The sequence below is a fragment of the Neodiprion fabricii genome, chromosome 1 (assembly GCF_021155785.1).
Source record: "Neodiprion fabricii isolate iyNeoFabr1 chromosome 1, iyNeoFabr1.1, whole genome shotgun sequence".
NCBI classification, from domain to species: domain Eukaryota; kingdom Metazoa; phylum Arthropoda; class Insecta; order Hymenoptera; family Diprionidae; genus Neodiprion; species Neodiprion fabricii.
In genome coordinates, this window is record NC_060239.1 from 35,811,747 (window position 1) to 35,831,320 (window position 19,574).

Sequence of the window (19,574 nt, forward strand, 5' to 3'; positions counted from 1 at the left end):
CTTCTTGTACGCTTATATTCGTAAGCATTGTTCATAGAATCCTAATGTAGAGTCACCACCGTATGTTCGTACAATAAGTCAATAACAAGACGTACGTGTAGCGCGAACGATGTTTAACTCACAAATTTGCATAACTCGTTAATTCAGAGACCAGAACTGTTCACGTGACCTCCGTTCAATCAGCCTATAAATCCACGCAACAACATTTATGAATGGCGGATATGATCTAGTTATAAATCATGTCTGATATTAATTCAATCGCTACGTGATGACCGAGTTACGTTTAACCGCAGAATCAGAGAGATCAAATAAATTTTATAAATGTATTCAGAAGAGAAAAACATATTGTTTCGTAAACGTTTGGTTTTCGTTTTCTTGCCAATATGCTTACGGCTATCACTGCACTTCATTTCAACAAGAGAAAACAGTTGAGCAAATAAGATAAGGTTAACAGCGCGCAACGAGGCTAGTTTAATTACAATAATTATTTATTTTTTATCATCAGGGATCACTTGGATGCATACAACATACTGAATCACTCCTATTTATACAAGTATATTCGTTCAGGTAACTCGAAAAAAAATCAATATTCTTATACACTCGACAAATGGTGCAACAACATCATATATTATACGCTTCTAGGGATTTAGTGCACGATAAAAGGAACAAAAGGAAGGCTAAGGAAGGTGCGAAGGATAGGAAGGATTACTGGCGATGAGGATTACTGCCGTTGGTAGATCCTGTCTTTCTCGTCTCTTCTGTCACCGGATTGAGCCAGCGCCTGTTGTGCCGGCTTTGAAGCGGCTTCACGCTTGGCTTCCTCCTGCAAAAAACCATGGCAAAAATTATGCAGGGAATACGAGGGATCGATATTGGGTAGTGAAGCATTCGATCGGATGTGTACAAATCATATATTTAGGAACTTTAAGGATCTTAGGGGCAAAATTAACGGCCCAATATTCCGCGATGAGTTACTCTCATGGATTGAAAATTCGCTCTCGATCGCAATCCGAATTTCGGGAGCGACAGAACCGTCGCCGACGAGCAACAGCGTTCGACTACCAATTTACCGCTACTACTAGCAGCGCTACTCAAAAGCTTGATCGGCCGCTCGTTGGAAGCGCGCGCAGAGCAGTGAAACGAATCGGAGTTGTCAGACGCTTGTGGCCGATTATTACCGACTTTTACTACTAGGCGAAAGTTATCCAGATTGCCATCCGTCAGGCGGAACGTGTATCGATTTGTCTCACGACCCCCAATATTCATCATTCTCCTCGTTATCCTAACCCGAGGGACTCTCCACCGATGGACAGTGCGAAAAATGAACCCCCATTTTCAAACTTTATCAATAGACGCGGTGATTCGTTTTACCTCAACAAAATTGTTTCGTTTTTTTACACCAATTGTAAAAAACCTTTTCGATAATTACGTGATATATTTTTTATACCCTGAAGAATTATGATACGTCACTCAAGCGATTCAGACAAATTGGTAATAGAGGGGAGGTGGGTGTAAGAGAAGTTTTTCGTCAAGTTTTACCTCTTGCAGACGGATTCCTTCGTAGATGAGGTCCAGACCCTTCTGGATCTCCTCGCTTACCGGGGGCGGGGTGGGGAGGTGATCTCCGAAGACTTGGAATCCATTCTCATTCGCGATGTAACGAGTGTTGATCACGGTACCGTCGGGAGCTTGGTACGAGTACTGACCTTCCTGGACCAGAGATGGAAAGGACTCGCCGTCGCTTCCTTGGAGCGTCTTGATGTATCCACTTTCCTCGGCGATGATATTGTTTCCAGTTTCGTAGCTGATTGCACAATTATCAAGGAGATTAAGTTCACCGGTTATTACTCAACCGTAATAAAAAAAAAATAATAAAAAAAATAATGACGACGAATGGTTCCCCAAGAAATATTCACGTCCAACTCGACTTCGAGGCAAGTCGACGTGACGTTTGAAAAATCGAATTACTTGGTCTTGTAGGTGCCGTCGACGTCCTGTTGCTTGTTCCACTGGAGGATGGGGATCTGGGTCGAGGTGATTCGCCTATCGTCGACGGGCTGTTCCCTGCTTCGAACGTCCTCGGGATAAGCCTCACGCTGCGGTCTCGCCGACGCGACGGCCAATAACATTGCCATAGCCTGTATTATGGATATCAAAAAATCACAAAATGAAATACAGGATTTTGATAATGTTCAAGTAACACGAATATAAAACTTTCATTCGGTCAGTTCGTTCACTTTTGCAGTTCAGCTCCTGATCTACGAATCCATCGATCGATCGGTATAACAGATTCTATTTTTCATTAAAAAAAAATTTCATCTCTTTACGTCACTTGATCTAATTAATTCTGCAATCAATTCCCGTATAATCAGCGAAAGTTGCATATCGTCGTTGTTTCTGTGACTTTAGATCCATAATTAACAAACGATCAACCGTCCAGTTATTACGACTTGGTTTTCACCCCGATAGAATTAGTAATCCAATGGTATTCTTCGCATTCGCTTTCAGTCACTACGGCTTGTATAGTACGTACGAATATAGTACAATAGATCGTAAAAATTCAGTTACGTACAGGCCACGTCATTCGTGGGTGCGACTTTGTCCGTACGAACGTGTATCAATGAATACAAAGATCTACATAATATTTTTACCTCATTTCAATCCCGATGTACGCGAGTACCGTTGCTTGGTAATAAAACATCGATTCGAAGCAGCATCTATTCGAGTTTGTTATACATATCCACCGATTATCAATTCCCGATTTTAATCGGTGAAACTTATACAGTAGCTGCGAAGAGTCGATGTGCCGCGAACAAAGCCGCGAAGAGTTCGCGTGGCCTCCATCGTCTTTCCAATCTAAAAACCGCGGGAATGTAAGGAGCGGGTGGAAACGAAGGACCGCGAAGGAATCGCGCAATCGTCGACGTTACGTACATGCGGAGATGATCCCTTCCCGTCTTCTAGCTAGCCGGTGAAGAACGTCGACGGCAGATGAGTGAAAGTGTGGTCGAAATGTCAGCTACGGTCATTTAACTCCTGACCCATCGCATCGCATAGCATCGCATCTCTCGCTTTAAGAGCATTACCGCATCTGGAATGCTAATATTAGCTCGGCTAGAACTCCTTTCCACCCACCCGCTTCGCTAATAGTTTTCGTAACTCGGCCTCACTTATTGGAAAGAAAGTTCTCGACGAGATGAGACCTATGCTGTGAGAATTCTAGGCGGGGCTTCTTGCTATATCAAGACCAATCGAAATCGATTCGAAGTGAAAACGAGATCGATCTTCTGCTATTTTGAATTTTTTTTTTATTCGCATCTTAGGATCTGCAGAATTTCGCAAGTTGTATTTTATATTCCTTCGTATTAAACAAACCAACCTTTTTAAACAGAACGCGGTTTTTTTTTATATGCGATGCGTTATTTTTGTATTCTAACGATTTTTCCTGTCGTGTCTAAGCTGACTCGCAAGTCTAGACACAATTATTTTCAAATTTGGTTTTTCGAGTCGCAAATAATTATTTAGAAAACATCTACCAGAAAGTATATCGGTAATGATATTCCTCTAAGAACAATATTGAAAATTGTTTCGTTTCTTCCTATCAATAGAATAGATTTGTGCTATTAATGTATAAAGTTTTCGTCAATCGGTATTCTCTTAAGTAAAACTAGTTACGGAAAGAGTGGTCACTTAAAGTTTAATTCTTAGCGTAAAAGCTCGAAGAAAACTCGGGCAGAGGTGAACAGTGACAACGTTTGATACATCATTATGCTTGAAAGTTGTGGAAAAAATTAATTAATGATCTATAACCGGTTTAATCAAGAGCAGAAAATGAGAATCGATGAAATATAAGTGAGCGATATTATAGCTTCGAGGAAACGTCTCTCCTTTGTGGAATTTATGAATTAATGTTACAGTTTTTCGATCTTTCGGATCATACTGATCAGTGAACGTTGAACCGAATCGAGTGAAAAATAATCAAGGTACTCACCAAAAGCTTCATTGTGGTTCAGTGGAAGTTCGGTAAATTACAGATATAACAAATGAGTATATTAAAGGCGAACGGTTATTGTGATTACAACAAACTGTGATCTCAGGAGTGTAAGGAATCTCCTTTATATAGCAGCTCTCACTTTACCCCTTCTCGGGAAGAGCCATCTCATCGCCGAGCACCCATATACACACATATATAACGAGTAATCCCCAGTGTTCGAAATTCGGGCTCCTTCACCGGCAGGCCGAAGTATTACAAATTTATTGCGTTGCGTCGCGTTTCGTCGCCGTGGGATCGTAAAAAGACGAGAGGACTCCTTTGCCGTCGCCGTCCGTTCCGCCTCGCCCATCTCTCGCGAGAAGAAACGATGTTTGATCTCGTAACTGTATCATCTCACTTTCGACCAGTTTTGGCACACGAATTTCAAAGGTCGCGGTTGCTCGAACTCTTTTTCTCTCGGCTATTCCGTGAAATCGCTGCCGCCGATCTTCTCCGAAGGCTAAGCACCGTTTTATGGATCGTTTTTTTTTCAAACTTTCAGAACACTTCCGGAGAATCCGAATATAGTGAGATCCGCGCCTCGAATTTGCGTATCGGTGATTTATGCCCAATTTTCCACGTATATCTCATCATTTGTTTTGGAATAGAAAGCTGTTCTATTAGAAGAATTTCGTTAGTCGCATAAAAATTCGTAATATATAAACGAACAATACAATCTTCGTAAACGATTTTCGGGTTACTCAAGAGGGTGTAAAACGCGGCATAAACGCGCAGACAAGGCCGTCCAAGGTTCAAGATCCCAGCTCCTCGTGCGCTGCATCATGGAGCTTTATCCACGTACACTTTGTCTGGAATAGAATTACCGGAGTCACGGAATTGCCCTGCAATTTCATTTCATTACGCAATGATAATTGCCTGAATTGCATAATGGCGAAAAATGTTTCTTCGTTTGCTTAATTTCGTATTATGTAAAAACAAAACACATGTGAATCCCGCGTACGTGTGTATGAGATAAATAAAGCGAGCCTGGCCGTTGTAACAATTTGATATTATACAAAGTTCAAAGTTTACGTATGCATGTGCATGAATACGTATACTGTGCGTAGACACGCCACGCGGAATGTCACGGCGGCCCAAATTTTATCTTTAAATAGCAAACCTTGCGTTGCATCAGAAACTTAGAGTATGTTATTCAATAAGTACGTTCAATAATACAAAGATCCATTCGGCTCGGCGTGATGATCAAACACTCGCTTTTTTATCATCGCATCAACTGCAACCGCTGCAGGAAATACGCCATGTTTGCGGTTTATCCACTTTCTGCACCGAGGCAGGCGAATTGCAGAAGCTGTCATCACCCACTGCTGGACTTTCACACGGCCTCGTGAAATATTTGAGGAATTCGTAAATGATCGCTGGTCGAAGAAGAATTAGGTACGGTGAATAATTAATTTTCACCGCACGTACAAAGAAGATAATGGGACAAACGGGACTGCAGCACGCTGCACATTATCCTTTTATCTTATAAATAAACGTTCTATATATATATATATCAAAGACAACGGACTGTGTACAAAACAGGAATACGGTACCACAAAAGACGATATAAAAGGGTAAAAAAAAAAAAAAAAACAACGGGAGTAAAAGCACATAAAAATCATGCCAGCGTAGGATAAAACTGTCACGTCTTCTCATCCTGGAACCAGGCGGATCCTAGTTGCGGCATTGCCCACATGCTGAAACAAGCGGAAAAGTATTCAGAAATATGTATTCAAAAATTACCATTCATGGACACGCTGACAGCTTTTGAAATTAAAAAATTTACTTTGCAGAAAATTACATGCAAATTGTTCAAAAGTCTTTTCAGTGTGCAGCGTTTAATCGTGAAAATCAAATAATTCTATTTCCACCCCTTTGTTCTATTCCCTTATTTTGTCAATTTCAACAACTGTACATTCACTTCTCGAGTTAACGATCAGTACATTTTTACTCACGTTTACAAGTATTCGAGGGTGGACATGGCGGTGCATCTTCCGGCAGAGGAACCAGAGTGCCTGGAGGAATATAGCTGGGAAGAAAGAAAGGTAATCTGGGTGTCATTGATTGTTATAATAATAATAATCAATTTTCATGTGTAATTTTCCCGTTTTTTTTTTCTTTCATTCTTGCTTCGATTCGAATGCTTCTCAATATTCAACCGATTGATTGACGTTTTGTTCGTTCACCTTGTTCTTGAGAATACATTGAACGAGAATAATGGAAAGTGAAAGATATTGCAATCCGTTGCAGAAAATCGATGATCAAGGTCTTACGTGTATAACCCATTTAAACGATCGTGCAGACAGTTGAAAGATCGTGACACGAAAGTTGGTACATCTTGTGGTAATAACTCAAACCAACGCGCAGGTATGTAATGTAAACCTTACCAAGATCACACCTCGTAAAGTGCCAATCCACTTGACCGTTGTACAGGTATATCACGTTTCAACAACGTTAATAGAAAAGCGAGAAAAATGTTTATAAAAAATAACCCGTCCATTTCCGTTGATAAACAAATTGAAGTAGGAAAAGACAAAGAAACCAATCGTATGAAGAGGGAACGCGATGTCGCACCTGAGATTGTACGTCGTGTAATCGGCCATTGGGGTGGTCGGAGGCTGATAACTGAGCTTCGCGCCCCAAGGCTTCTCGACCTTATCGGCGACTTCGACGGGCTGATAACTCAGCTTCATCGTGGTTTCTCCCTCCATGGGAACGTCGGATCGCCAATACCTTCTCTCAGGCGCGTACGATTTAATGGGAACGAGGGACTTCTCGTTTATCGGCATGTACGATAGTCGGTGTGTCGTGCAGCCTGAAACCGATGGATCGGACACATTCGAATGGTTCTCCACCTAGTCCACTGCTCTCCAAATTCAAGGGATTTAATAAAAAGCTCACATTCTAACGGTAACGGGGAAAATTCGAGATTGTCAACCGGTCTAAACTTGTCACCATCACCCTCGGCACACTTCCAAGTGTAGTCGTGCTTCTGGGTCGTCACTTCCTGCATCGGGCCTCTTCCCAGCAGCTGTCTCGTGCAGGGAGTTATCGGCTTTTCCGGTTTCACGCACCAATTTCCAAGATAACTCAGCTGCGCATAACGTGAAAATTGTGAAAAGTTCAAACGCAGAACGGAATCCGGATTTTGGCGACGAGAATTTTCTTTCGCGATAATGAGTATGTCCATACGGTCCTGTATAAAGGTAATATTTCAGATAAATACCCGATTGGTAGTGTCGTGGGAAAGAGGACAATTGGGCAGCGTGATGTTCTCCGACTGTCGTATCGGCTCCCTTTTCGCGTCGTCTTCACATCCGAAATAGCTGAGTCTGTAAGTTGTGTTGTCGTCGAAACAGCATTTCGCATTCAAGATGTTCTCCGTGTCGGGCATCGAGAACGGCTTCCTCGGCTTTGCGTCACAGTTTGGCCAGTAGCTCAACTTGTACGTCGTACAGCCGTCCATCGGATTGACCGGAGGATGATACTCTCCTTTTTTACTCCAAGGATATTCCTCCTGGATTGAAGAGAAGCGTATCGTGATGAGCTTTACAAGAGTTGAACATCCGAATTAAGTTGGTGTTGGTATAACAATCCCAATAAGCTGTTCAGCTCCTATACAAGAGTTTTTATAAACAGAACAATTCAACTTTACAGTTTTGGTGAACAATATTTTGATCTCACGTTTTATCAAGATCGGCTGAAATTCAACATCGAGAGAGAAAGGAAACGATAACCATGAACCAGAGTATCGTTTACGTTGATAATATAATTACACCAACTCTCACAGTAGAACTTGGAGTAATATACGTGTAATTCAAGTTTAAATAATTTGTGGAAAACAAGCCCACCTTGGGTGGTGGAACCGTAGGCCAATAACTGAGTCTGTAAGTTGTGCATCCGTCCATGGGTACGTCGGACTTTGAGTACTCTCTAATAGGGGCGTACGACTTGATCGGTGCCAAGCAATTGTAGTTATAATAGCTCATTCGGTACGTAGTGTCATCTAGTATCAGTGAAAACGGTTATTAGACCATGATAAATACACTAAAAGATCGGAATTAATCATTGTCAAACGTCGAAGTACCCTTACCGGACATCATAGCGCATGGGGAGTAGATATTCGACCTTCCTTTAAACGGTTCGGTACGCGGAATCAACTTCCACGTGTAGTCGTGCTTCTGGGTGGTAACATCCTGCATCGGACCTCTACCAAGCAATTGCCGTTCGCAGGGCGTTATTGGGACTTCCGGTTTGACGCACCAATTCCCCGGGTAGCTCAACTGCGGCGGTTTATTGATAAATATTATTCATCGGGCCGTCAATCGGCACCCTTAGGTGCCTGATTAGGGGTGAATACCCGGTGCGTTGTGTCGTCGGACAATTCGCCCCCTCCAACAGTCAGGTTATCCTGAGGGTGAAACGGCTCGACAGGGGAATTCGGACCCTCCCAATACGAAAGACGATACGTCGTGTTATCCTCCATGGGGACATCCGGCTTGTAGTAGTACTAGGATAAGAGTGAACAGCAGTCGTCAGTGAAAATATTCAAATCCTTACGCCTGCTGTTATATAAAGCGATCATCGGGTATTGCAAACCGAACTCACCCTCATGGGGGCGAAAGACTTGGTTTTCTCTGGTTGAACATATTTCTGAAAATGATCCGACGAACAAGGTTCAATATGGCGGGAAAAGATACCAAACTCTGTTTGAAGTATTAACTCACGAGACACTTTGGTTGCGGCGTACAGCAGCAACAGCAAGTGCAACATTCGTCGTGACCAAGCTGTAAATAAGCAGGAAATTCAATTCAAGATCTTTGCTAGGTTCCTATTTATGTTTGACGCTAACGCCGTTTGTGTGTGCCGACATGTGATAAGGGGAACAATCAGGATTTGGACGTACTAACCCGAATTTTGTTCTTCACTTCTATGATGGATAGCGGTGGCTGGACGGAAGTCCTGTGAGAATTGAACAACAAAGGTATATCGAATTAAATCACAAGGAGTATAACAAATTGGAGTGATTGAACCATAGTTTTTAAATATGATTATCTACTGCCGCGAGAGACTGAAAGCAGAATTTTGAACGTTGAAATCAGTCGGTTAACTCAAGTCAAGATTCGAGTAACTTACGGCTCAGCTGGACAGATCAGCATGGTTCCAGTGAGAAGCAGTAGAACCTAAAATGCTGAAATTTTAAAACGCAATAAAAAGGAAAAAGGCCTAGACAATTCCTAGAATTTCATGACATGGAAACGTTCTGACAAGAAAATTGAGCTTCGCCGAAAACAAAATTAGATGAATGCAATATGGCGCAATAAATACCGGTGTAAATACCGAACGCAGCTATTCACGAATTCGATCCAAAAATTCAAACTTTTCTTCAAACTACTTTTGCCAAATGTCACTGAATAAAACGTTTTTGGATATGTTTTATGTTTTTCGAGGATATAAGATCTTCACTGTAGAAATATAATTTCGTTCAAACCCAGAGAACTGAGACGGCAAGAAATAGCACGGCAATTCGATTACAGATAATTTGTCCACAAAACTATGTTAACCCGAATTTTTTTTTTTTTAAATGTATTACTTGCGCATAGACGTAACGTTGGCGGACAATTAGAAAAAAAAATACAATTTTTATTCTACACTAAATAATAATACAACAATATGTCTGTATAATGTATATATATGTATAATATAGGTATTTGTGTATATATAATATGTGTACCTAAGTGTATCATACATTACGTTACGAATCAGAAAAAAAAACCTAATATATAACTATTTTCCTATCACTTATATGGTGCGCTTATGTTATTATTAGTTATTAAATTTTTCATTTCTTATTATTTTTTACATCATCGGCTTGCGAGTATTTGGTTCTTGAATTATTTCTAACATGTACAGAATTATTATGCAAAAATGGAAGGGCGGTGATAGCATAGAGATGCATAATATAAAGACGCAACATGGCGCCAGGAACGACGGTGCCTTATCATACAACTAGGCTAAGCTAAGCCCAAATCTTCGTGCAACTACTGGCGAATGAGTCGCGGCTACTGCTAAAAGTACAGGTATATCAGCTGCGTCAAGATCAAGAGCATCCGTTAGGGAGTCTACGCTGACGTCCTCCAGCTCAGCGCCGATCAGCATCTGTGCCAGAGCTTCACTCCGCAACCACATCTCCCGTAGCTTCCCCTCCAGGACTCGGACACACTGAGAATAAAAAAATTTCGTTTGATCAATCGAGCAGTCTTCATATCTAGTATAATTTTGGTTCTTTGAATGAGACAGGATAGAAGAACGCTAATTTTCAGCGTTTCATGTTTAATAGTAAAATAAAAGCTTACGTGAATGGGTGAGTGATATTTCCGCCAGACGTAGGCAAACGCTTCAAGCATGTTAGCAACAAGTCGAGACATTCCAACAGGAAGCGGAGCTTTCAGGGTCGGCGTGTTGTTGGAGAGAACTCCGACTTGCCAGCTATCGACGTCGGCCACGATGCACAGAGCTTCGGAAATAGGCTGATCGACTACAGGGGAACGGAAAGCAGCCTCTACTTCATCCCTGACACAGCCCAGCCACTCGTCTTCACTCTCTACATCGAGTTCATCGTTGACGATTTTCTTCTTTCGTTTCTTTTTTTTTCTTTTCGACAATCCCTGAACTACAAGACCCCAGGTATACCCACCGGTGTTGCAGGGATCGGTGTCCTTGACAACACTTATACTACGAACTTCTCCGAATTTTAAAGAACCAGCCAGTCCTGCTTGTTGATCAGGCTCCTCGTCACTTTTAACAACGAATCTTTTTGATCTGGAGTTTAATAGAAAATGTGATGAGAAAACTAGATAATATATCCCAATGAAAGCTCAAATATTTTCGTCGCATACCAACCTTGGCATAGGAAGTTCGACAACTCCGTTTGCCTCCATTAAATACTCCAAACTGTTGCGCCGATTTATTTTAGCTCCACGATTATCAACGGAACTTGCACTGTTACACGTGCGAAGTACCTCGGTAGCATTGGTGGGTGTTTCGAGCAGTAGATTATTGCCTTCGTAGGTATGGGAGGGTGCGAAGCTTGCACCAAAACAATTCAGGCAATGGCCCATAGACCTTTCTTTGGTAGAAGTGCTGCTGGTATTTTTTATACTTTTTGACGACTCGGGGAAGTTTCTTTGAATAATTTTTCTGAGTACATCTTCGGGGAGCTGCGCAGAGGTACTCGGCACTCTGGAGAATGCGCATTGACAGTAACATTTTTGTTGTATACCAACCTTAGACTCAACAGATTTTTCCTCGCCACCAAGTACAAAACGAACGTTCTCTTCTTTGCCAAAATTTCCCTGATTAATACTCGTGAGAGACGACTCAATGCCATCGGTATCATCTGAACACAATTTACTTGCATCAAAGTCGCTCCCTTCATATCTTTTTAATGACTCAAGCTTGGTGTCAACGTATGCAGCCTCTAAATCTCTGTTACTCATTTTACTCTCCAACTCTTGAAGCTGCGTACTGCGCTGTAAATATTCTCGCCGCTTATCTCGTTCCAGAAGTGGACTTTCACTTACAACTATTTTCACAGAATTTGAATTTTGATCCTTTTCCCTAGAGTGGGGAAACGCACTCAATTTTTGACATTCATCGTCGTCAAATGACTTGTACTTGACATAACAGTTGTTATATGTTTTAACCGAGTCCGTGGTAAGGGCATCGAGATTTTGTGTCATCGTTTCACTTCTTTTTAACTTTAATGCTTTTCCCTCCAAGTTTTGATTGAGACACAAATTGTGACAGGCAATCGTGCTAGCAGAATTATCGGCGGAAAAATCGACTCGCCGTTTAGAAGTTTTCCGTTGAAGAGACGAAGCCGCATTCATTTGACGAGATGAACACACTGGCTCTGTACCGGCACTTGTATCATTGGTCGTAGAGTCACGCTTAGCTTTGCATGAAAGAGAACCCTTAGCTTCTAGTTTTTTTAATAAAACAACTGCCTCTTGCAGCTCTCGCTGAGGTGAACATCTCCGCTCTCGTCTCCGCTCAATATTCCCACTGCGTATGAAGTAGGACAAAAATGACAACACTGTATTTATTAAGTCTGTCTTATCTGTCTCACCAACGATCACCGTATGGGCAACTCTTAGGGGTGTACCCAGAGCCCCATACAAATCGCAGAGTTGGGCCCAGAGTGGATTGCACGGATAACGCTTGGCCAACGTTTCTACCTGTAACCCATAATAACATCTACAACAACAATAATGTGGATGGACATTGAGATAGATAGCGATGGGCTCAAATCTATGTGGCATACGAAACGCTAAATTCAGGACTCTCACTTAGTCAGTTAGTGGAAGAGGTGAAAGACATAAATTGTTTAGTACGCAACTTGAACTGCGCAAGTGTGAGGCTTGAAAATCACGCATATTCATCAAATATAATTATCATTTACCAATTGACGATCACCAGAGGATAACACGGTGTGTACCCAACCTAAGTGGTGCGTCAGCACAGCAGTGACTAGGGTGCTGAGGAAACTGAAAAATGTAAATCGCTGGTGGTTCGTATATGTCGAAAATATCTGAAGCCAACTCTGACAAAACTCTCAATAATATGGGTCCAATACTCACAAATTTGTCGACTTGGTATCAACATCATCAAACAAACGGCCCATCAATTGAAGACTGTGCTGCAACGTATGAACTTTCAATTCCCCGGCTGTGTTTGGAGTCAGCAGAACCTTATGCCACAATAACGGAGTTGGCAAATTCGTTGTATTCGTAAACAGTCGCAGCAGCCATAATGTACAGTGTGTCGATGCTCGATGCATTCGCGCCACCAGTCCTTTGCCCTTGTTTTGACCACCTCTATGACATGACCGCCGTAACCGGTCTAACATCCCCTCGAGTAGAGCACCATGTTCTAACAGACGAGCCTCCATGCTCCTGATAACAATTAGTCGATACAGCTTTATTGAAATTAACATCAAAATCAAGTCTTTGAATAAAGTAGCTATGAAATAAACAATTGCGTATTCATAATCTTTTCTCTCTTTCAATAGGAGTAATTAGTAGCAAAGAAATACCCCATAAAAAGCACTAACCGTTCATGACCTTGCGTCAGTTCAACTAAAACTGCTAAACCGATTCTAGTTCTGTGCCGGCGAGTCCGACTATCGTAGTTATCATGTGACCCGTCAAGTGGACAGTATTGTAGTCCAAACAAGTCTTCAGATTCGGATCGGCTCAATGATGTTGAGATAGCTCGAAGCCACCTTCGTCGAAGACTAGATAAACTGCCAACACCTGATGAGCTGCTACTTTCCAACGACTGCGAGCCTGAACAATTTAGGTAAACATTAAACAAAAACAATCTCTAGTCTTGGCTATATAAAAATAAAAGTTAACTGACGGCAAAGCTCAAGTTTCTTGTATCAGTCAAATAGAAAGAGAATTACAATGAGAAGTCAACTTTGCACAGATCAACAGATGGTAGAAAACGGTTTAGGTGAATTCAAATGTTTATACTTACTACCACCAGCTGGTGGTGCAGCTGAAATGTCGATATCCCAACTGCTGCCGGTGCTGGAACTGGTGGAATTTTTTCTCATCTCTGGACTAAGCCGGTTCCCATACGAATTCATTAGGTTCGACTGGGACACTGAAATATGATTTTTAGATAGATGATAGCGATTCAGTTCAATGCACAGTTTGACTGTCTTTTAAGCCATATTAAGGAGAGAGTTTCCATTTGAATATCAGAATTCAATAACTCACCGACAGTCAGCATACTTGAACTCCCGTTGTCATTATTACCATCAATACTCATGGAATTTCCCAAAGTCTCACCAGAGTGCCTTTCACTGGAAAATAATTACTGGTTTAGGATTAAATTCGATGAGAAAATTGGAGTATTAATACTCGAACACATTAGATGTATATATAATAGCCCATTAGAATTTGTCAACTTACTTCTGTTTGCAGGAAGTGTGCTCCGGGGCAGGAAAAACCTTTGCACACATGATTCGTCGAGGAGAATTCATAGCATGAATCTGTAATAAATAATACGAATATAATAGATCAGAAAACAAAGCGCACTTTTTTCGTTAAGTCAACAAATTCGAGTACGGTACCATATGTGTACACAAATAAGAAGCTAATACTTCAAATAGTCTGTGCAAGTCTATTGAAAATATTGTGCACATATAGGCTCAGCTGTGCTTATTGAAACTGTGTAACTGAAATGTTGGGAATACTTTTTGTGATTACTATTGACATTGTACGACTAGTGAATAATACGACTCATATCATATCAGTACAGAATTTTCTTTCTACGATTCTATTTATGTTCCGCTTCATAAAACTAGTTCCTGGTTCACGTATGCTAGCATAGACTTTAGACTTTGATCACTCAAGATGAATTAACAGAGCCAATTTCATGACTGATTTTCTAGTTTGTGAAAAAAAAAAATGTCCAATCTTCACCTTGAAAGAAGGTCCTCTGTAAGTCATGGCCACAGAACCAAATACCATTTCTTTCAGGAAGCCGACATCGTCACACTCCACCTTCTTATACTAGAAAAAAACATTACAAAATACGTTATTATTTGGCAAACTTTATTTCAACGATAAAACGTCCAGTAAAACAAGGGTCTAAACAATATTTATCCATTGTGAACTTCATTTATGATTATCGATATCATGAACAAGGATTAAAACTGTTTTGTAATTAGTTATGACAGGTTTAGCGATAATGAAATTTTATTGACCCCAAATATATTTACCTCATAAACAAACTCATCGTCAATTTCTACGTAGATATCGTCTTTTTCTGTGACGGAATTCTTTGAACCTCCGCATCGAAACTTGACAGGAATTTTCTCAACGGATATCGAATCGAATAACAGTTTCTGCTCACCCCTGCGCTCACAGTCTCGAAATAATAATACCCTAATTTGGTCCTTTTGAAAAGAGACAGATTTCCTGCAACAAGGTAAAAAATAGATATTATTAGCGTGAATAAAGTCAATCTCAAATATTTCAGACTTAACGTTAAGCAGCAAATTAATGGACGAAACGTCCCAGACTATATCGTCCGTTGTTTCTTCCTTAGAGGTAAAGGTTAGGAGCGCGAAGAAAGTTCGTGAATGACAATTGGTGAACACGCGATTCAGTGAAATGCCCATAATTCATAATGCTCGTTGTTCATAAATAAATAAACTGTCACAGCGATAATTTCATCCGAATAAACAGACCATCCGATGGTCGATATTCAAGTACGAAGGCATTGAGAGGAAGGAAGAAATGAATGAATGAATGAATGAATGACGTGATTCTCACCTATCACTCGCTCCGTTACTTTTATTCGCTGGTAAAATTTTATCAGCGTATTTATTAGACTCGTTTCTAGCTGAGAACAAATTCTTGAACAAAGGCATTATAGACTAAACTACGACTAGAGTTCCCACATTGTTCGAAAAATTCTAATTCACGTCTTATCGTCGTCACATGAAAAACTGCACCATACATATTCGCGAGATCTTGAGCCAACTGTAAATAAAGTCACGTGCTGAACAGTCATGTGATTGTGTGTTAGATAATTTGCGTGAGTAATCATCTTCAGATTACTTCTGACGTTATCTTGTTGTGACGTTCTACCCGTGCCGTCATCTGTCGGCGTTTTTGAAAACTAACCCTGATCGATGTGGTTACTCAATGCGAGATGGCGCACAATTCATGAGTTTCAATCGAATTCGGTTAATTATATAATTAATCATTCAAGAACAGAATAGATGTTTTATTACGCTGAGGCTAAAGTTTTATAGTCCATAAATTAAACGATGTGCCGGTAACTCGGTCTCTAACGGTTGGAAAATTCAATTTTGTAACGAGTTTTCTCGCGCTGAATTATTACGCAGATTTGGAAGTTGGAAACGACGCTTTTTTATCAATTCAAAATTCTTGAATCGAGAATAAATTCGAACAGCCAAAATCAATTTAGAAACAAATGACGATTGACATAAAACTTCACGAAAATATGAAACCTATAATCTCCTGTACTTGCCCATTGACCAAAAAGACATAAAAATAAATGTTATACTCGCATAAATACTGATTTATTTGAATTTGCCTCCAAGTAAAAACATGTTACAGAATACAAATTATCGAGATTTACAGCACGAGCACCTGACTGTGCAATTTCGAGTACGATGCGCAAACTGAGCGGCGATACGCGAGCGATTCAAATATATTAAACAGCATCGGCAATCATGGATTGCAGATACCTCTGAGCTGTCGTTTCTCGTCGTCATCCGACTCTCTGCGTAAAGGAATGTCCGAATCGATGTTCCTCCGGAGTTTATCGGCCAAAATAAGTCGCTGAATATACTCCGCGTCGCCCTTCTCGCCGCCAGCTGACGATACTCTGAATGCCTTCTTGACGTAATTCTTACTCGAGTTCGGCATGTAGGCGGGAAACTCGATGTTGAATCGTATAATAAGATCGCCCCTTTCCTTCGGGTTTTCCACCAACGGCAACCCCTCACCGATCACCAATTTTTCGTAACCTGGCCTTGTATCAATTAAAACGTCTTGAGAGGTAAAAAAAATAAAAAATAAAAGAATAAAAAAAGAACAAACAGAAAATTGGCGATTGCATCGATGTACTATTTTGTAATAAATTTTTCGAACAAAAAACAACCTCGGAGATTTGTACAAAAGAAAATGTGTCGGTCCACCTGGTAGGTTGTGAAAACCTTGAATCAAGACGAGCGTAATTAGTCCTTGCCGATGGGATAATTAATTAGAGCTCACAACCCCCCGAAGCACTCTAAAAGCAGTAATTTGACGAACCATTAGACGCGGGGCTAAAAGTGCAGGAAGGAATAATTGTACAAGAGCAGAATGCACACGCCAGAGGAATACGTAATATTTATGCAACAAAACGGATAGAAGAAATAAAGGTGTGGCCCGCTTACGAGACGACGGAAGTTATGGGCACCCGAAGAATCCTCTCGTCGATCGTGTTAACCGTGACGATGAAGCCAGTCAGGGCTTCGCGAAGAAAGACATCGACGATCATTAGGAGATTGGAACCGTCTCTGACGAAGGTGTCGTGAGGACGGTCCTCGGTTACGAAGATGATGTCGGCTGGTGTGGAGCGAAAAATAGAAGGCCGATTTCGCCTGCGTTTCGGCTTAATCGAACGATGGAAATTCGGGGTGGACGAAGGGAGGCGAAGGGAAAATCGGACTGCATTGTTCTGCGGTTTGAACGGGAAACGAGCCGGCTGTGAAACGTCGCTGAATCGCTGATTAACCCCCTTCAACCGACCCTCGCCCACCCGGTGAGATACGTAACGAATCGATATCGCCAATCTACCGGGTATTTTCGTAGGACCTTGGTCGCCCTCTTCGGGAAACAGGATCTCCGTCCCCGAGGGAAGCCCCGGCTTTATCGGGATGGTCAGAATTTTCTCCCTCGGTACCGTGGCCGACTTACCGTCCCCCGATAGGACTAATCTCTGGATCTTCATCTTCTTCACTCCTCCGAAGAATACCTGAAATATACGTACGAAGTTCGAACTACCGATCAATTCGATTCACAGGCTCTCGCAGACGTGCGCTTGTCGGAGTCGAATAAGGGGTTGCGCTTTGTTAAAGAAGACCGAAACCTGCCGCCACATTGCACAATTTTTTCACTCTGATTTTCTGTACAGCTTATCAAAAACTTGGCGAGTCGAAATTATTTTTTTTAGAATCTGAAGACTGGTCCAAGTGTAACGAAGAACGCGAATAACGTTCCACGCGCGTACTTCTTCCCCTTCGTCGGTGTATACGTATAAATAAGGCTACCAATCAACTACCACCAAATGAAATAGATAATTGATAAGGGGGAAGAAAAAAACCTCATTCAAAGTAAGTAAAAGGGGTTTAATGAGCGGCTCCTCCTTGCGCTTGATTCCTCTTCCTTCGGGCAACTCGTAGAGAGGTAAAGGATTGGCGAGAACGTCAAGGAGGTCGGCGTACGGACTGGAAGTGCCGAAAAAATCCCTGGGCGCGAAAAAAAAATCAATACGGTGTATCCACGTGGAGGGGGTGTATCGGCATGGCGTAGAATGCGGGAAATTTTAACCTGTAGGTCCTGAGGGGATCACCGTGGAAAACGTAAGGCTGAATGTAGTCTTGGGGGCCGGGAACCCCCCTCTTCAATCCCTCCTCGCCGTACTGATCGTAGATTGCTCTTTTGAACGGATCTGAAAGTACATCGTAAGCCTCGGCGATCAGGCTGAAGACCGCTTGAACGCCCCTGTCTTTTTGTCTTTCCGGATTATAATGAATTGCCAATCTCCGAAACCTTGATCAATAATTATGAAGTGATATCGAGGTGTTATAAGCGATTTCTTTCCTTTCAACGTCCGGAAGAACGAAATATTTGGTTTCACATTTATTTCTGTATATATGTACTATGGTGGCTCTTATTTTGGTCATGTTGGAATTTCTTCTCTCTCTCACCCCTCAAACATGTGTAGAAAAAAATCTGGTTCAATCCCAGAATTTTTCCGATAACTCTGACACTGGAAAAGTGTATGCATTTGAAATTTTTCTGAAAGAAAGCTGTTTATTACTTTGAATCTATAGATTATAAAAATATTTTATGTTACTATTTTGTAAGAAATCTAATGCTCTACGAAAAAGATCTGTTGGAAAAATTTTCATGCGTCTAATATTTATCACGTCATCGGCAAAGAACTGTCTTCATTTTTTCGATAATAACGTGGTAAATATTAGATTTATGAAAATTTTACAATCGATCTTTCTTACGGAAGATTAAATTTCCTATAAAATAGTCACGGGAAATTTTTTTACAATGTATAGTTTTAAAGTAATTAACATTTTCCTTAAAAAAAAAAAAAAAAATTCAAACGCTTGACCAAGATAAGAACCACCCTAATATGTATGTACATGTGAAAAGGGTAAAATTTTACCATTATTTTGAAAGCTTGGAAGATATTTTATGTTTTCTAAAATCAAGGTTAACAATATTATTGGACGAGTTTCTTTCAGTTTTCCAAAAGCTTCTTAAAAATTATCCGAAACACTCTGATCTTTTTTGAATGGAAAAATTGTTATTTTAACCAAGCAGTAAATTGATCGAAAAACTATCTTACGCCTTTTTTATTTCCAAATCGGTGGAATTTTTCTTCAACGACAAAACGCCGTAGTAGTCTATTCCCATTTCATCACATTCGCATCTGCCGCGACAAGCCATTACGAGTATTTAAAAATGTCAAAACCGCGTGTTTATATTTCTGGATTACGTGTATTTTCCGCGCCTTAATTTTTTTTTGATCTTTTCTTTGTCGCGTGGCAGACCGAAGAAGCTCGGGTCACTGAACTCTGCCGCGTAACGAACGTCATTGGTCCTCGTAACGAGCTTGGATTGTTTTTCTCTGAAGCGTTAGAAGAAGACGGCGAGATAGCGAAGCTGTATCGATATGGGAAAAAGATTGTTTATCACAGCCATCTTTG

General features: G+C 41.0%; 3 protein-coding genes and 1 pseudogene across 3 annotated transcripts; all 4 read right to left on the reverse strand.

Moving 5' to 3' along the window:
- Positions 1 to 470: 470 nt before the first annotated feature.
- On the reverse strand, positions 471 to 4,152 carry LOC124174387 (endocuticle structural glycoprotein SgAbd-2-like). The gene is made up of 4 exons (XM_046553492.1): positions 3,992 to 4,152; positions 1,969 to 2,138; positions 1,540 to 1,804; positions 471 to 823 (listed from the first exon to the last, which is right to left on the reverse strand). The coding sequence occupies exons 1-4, from the start codon at positions 4,001 to 4,003 to the stop codon at positions 722 to 724; spliced, it is 549 nt and encodes a 182-aa protein (XP_046409448.1). The 5' UTR covers positions 4,004 to 4,152; the 3' UTR covers positions 471 to 721.
- A 633-nt stretch (positions 4,153 to 4,785) lies between these two features.
- LOC124187907 lies at positions 4,786 to 9,627 on the reverse strand (annotated as a pseudogene).
- Positions 9,628 to 9,720: 93 nt separating this feature from the next.
- Positions 9,721 to 15,614, reverse strand: LOC124179597 (folliculin-interacting protein 2). Its single transcript, XM_046564161.1, has 12 exons — positions 15,385 to 15,614; positions 14,829 to 15,027; positions 14,530 to 14,619; positions 14,017 to 14,096; positions 13,822 to 13,907; positions 13,577 to 13,705; positions 13,149 to 13,383; positions 12,676 to 12,990; positions 12,498 to 12,582; positions 10,937 to 12,273; positions 10,390 to 10,855; positions 9,721 to 10,255 (listed from the first exon to the last, which is right to left on the reverse strand). Exons 1-12 carry the CDS (start codon positions 15,480 to 15,482, stop codon positions 10,043 to 10,045), a joined length of 3,333 nt encoding a protein of 1,110 aa, XP_046420117.1. The 5' UTR covers positions 15,483 to 15,614; the 3' UTR covers positions 9,721 to 10,042.
- A 673-nt stretch (positions 15,615 to 16,287) lies between these two features.
- On the reverse strand, positions 16,288 to 19,281 carry LOC124176695 (dnaJ homolog subfamily B member 13-like). The gene is made up of 6 exons (XM_046558288.1): positions 19,214 to 19,281; positions 18,178 to 18,399; positions 17,951 to 18,095; positions 17,425 to 17,602; positions 17,022 to 17,193; positions 16,288 to 16,615 (listed from the first exon to the last, which is right to left on the reverse strand). Exons 1-6 carry the CDS (start codon positions 19,279 to 19,281, stop codon positions 16,312 to 16,314), a joined length of 1,089 nt encoding a protein of 362 aa, XP_046414244.1. The 3' UTR covers positions 16,288 to 16,311.
- Between the last annotated feature and the right edge of the window lie 293 nt (positions 19,282 to 19,574).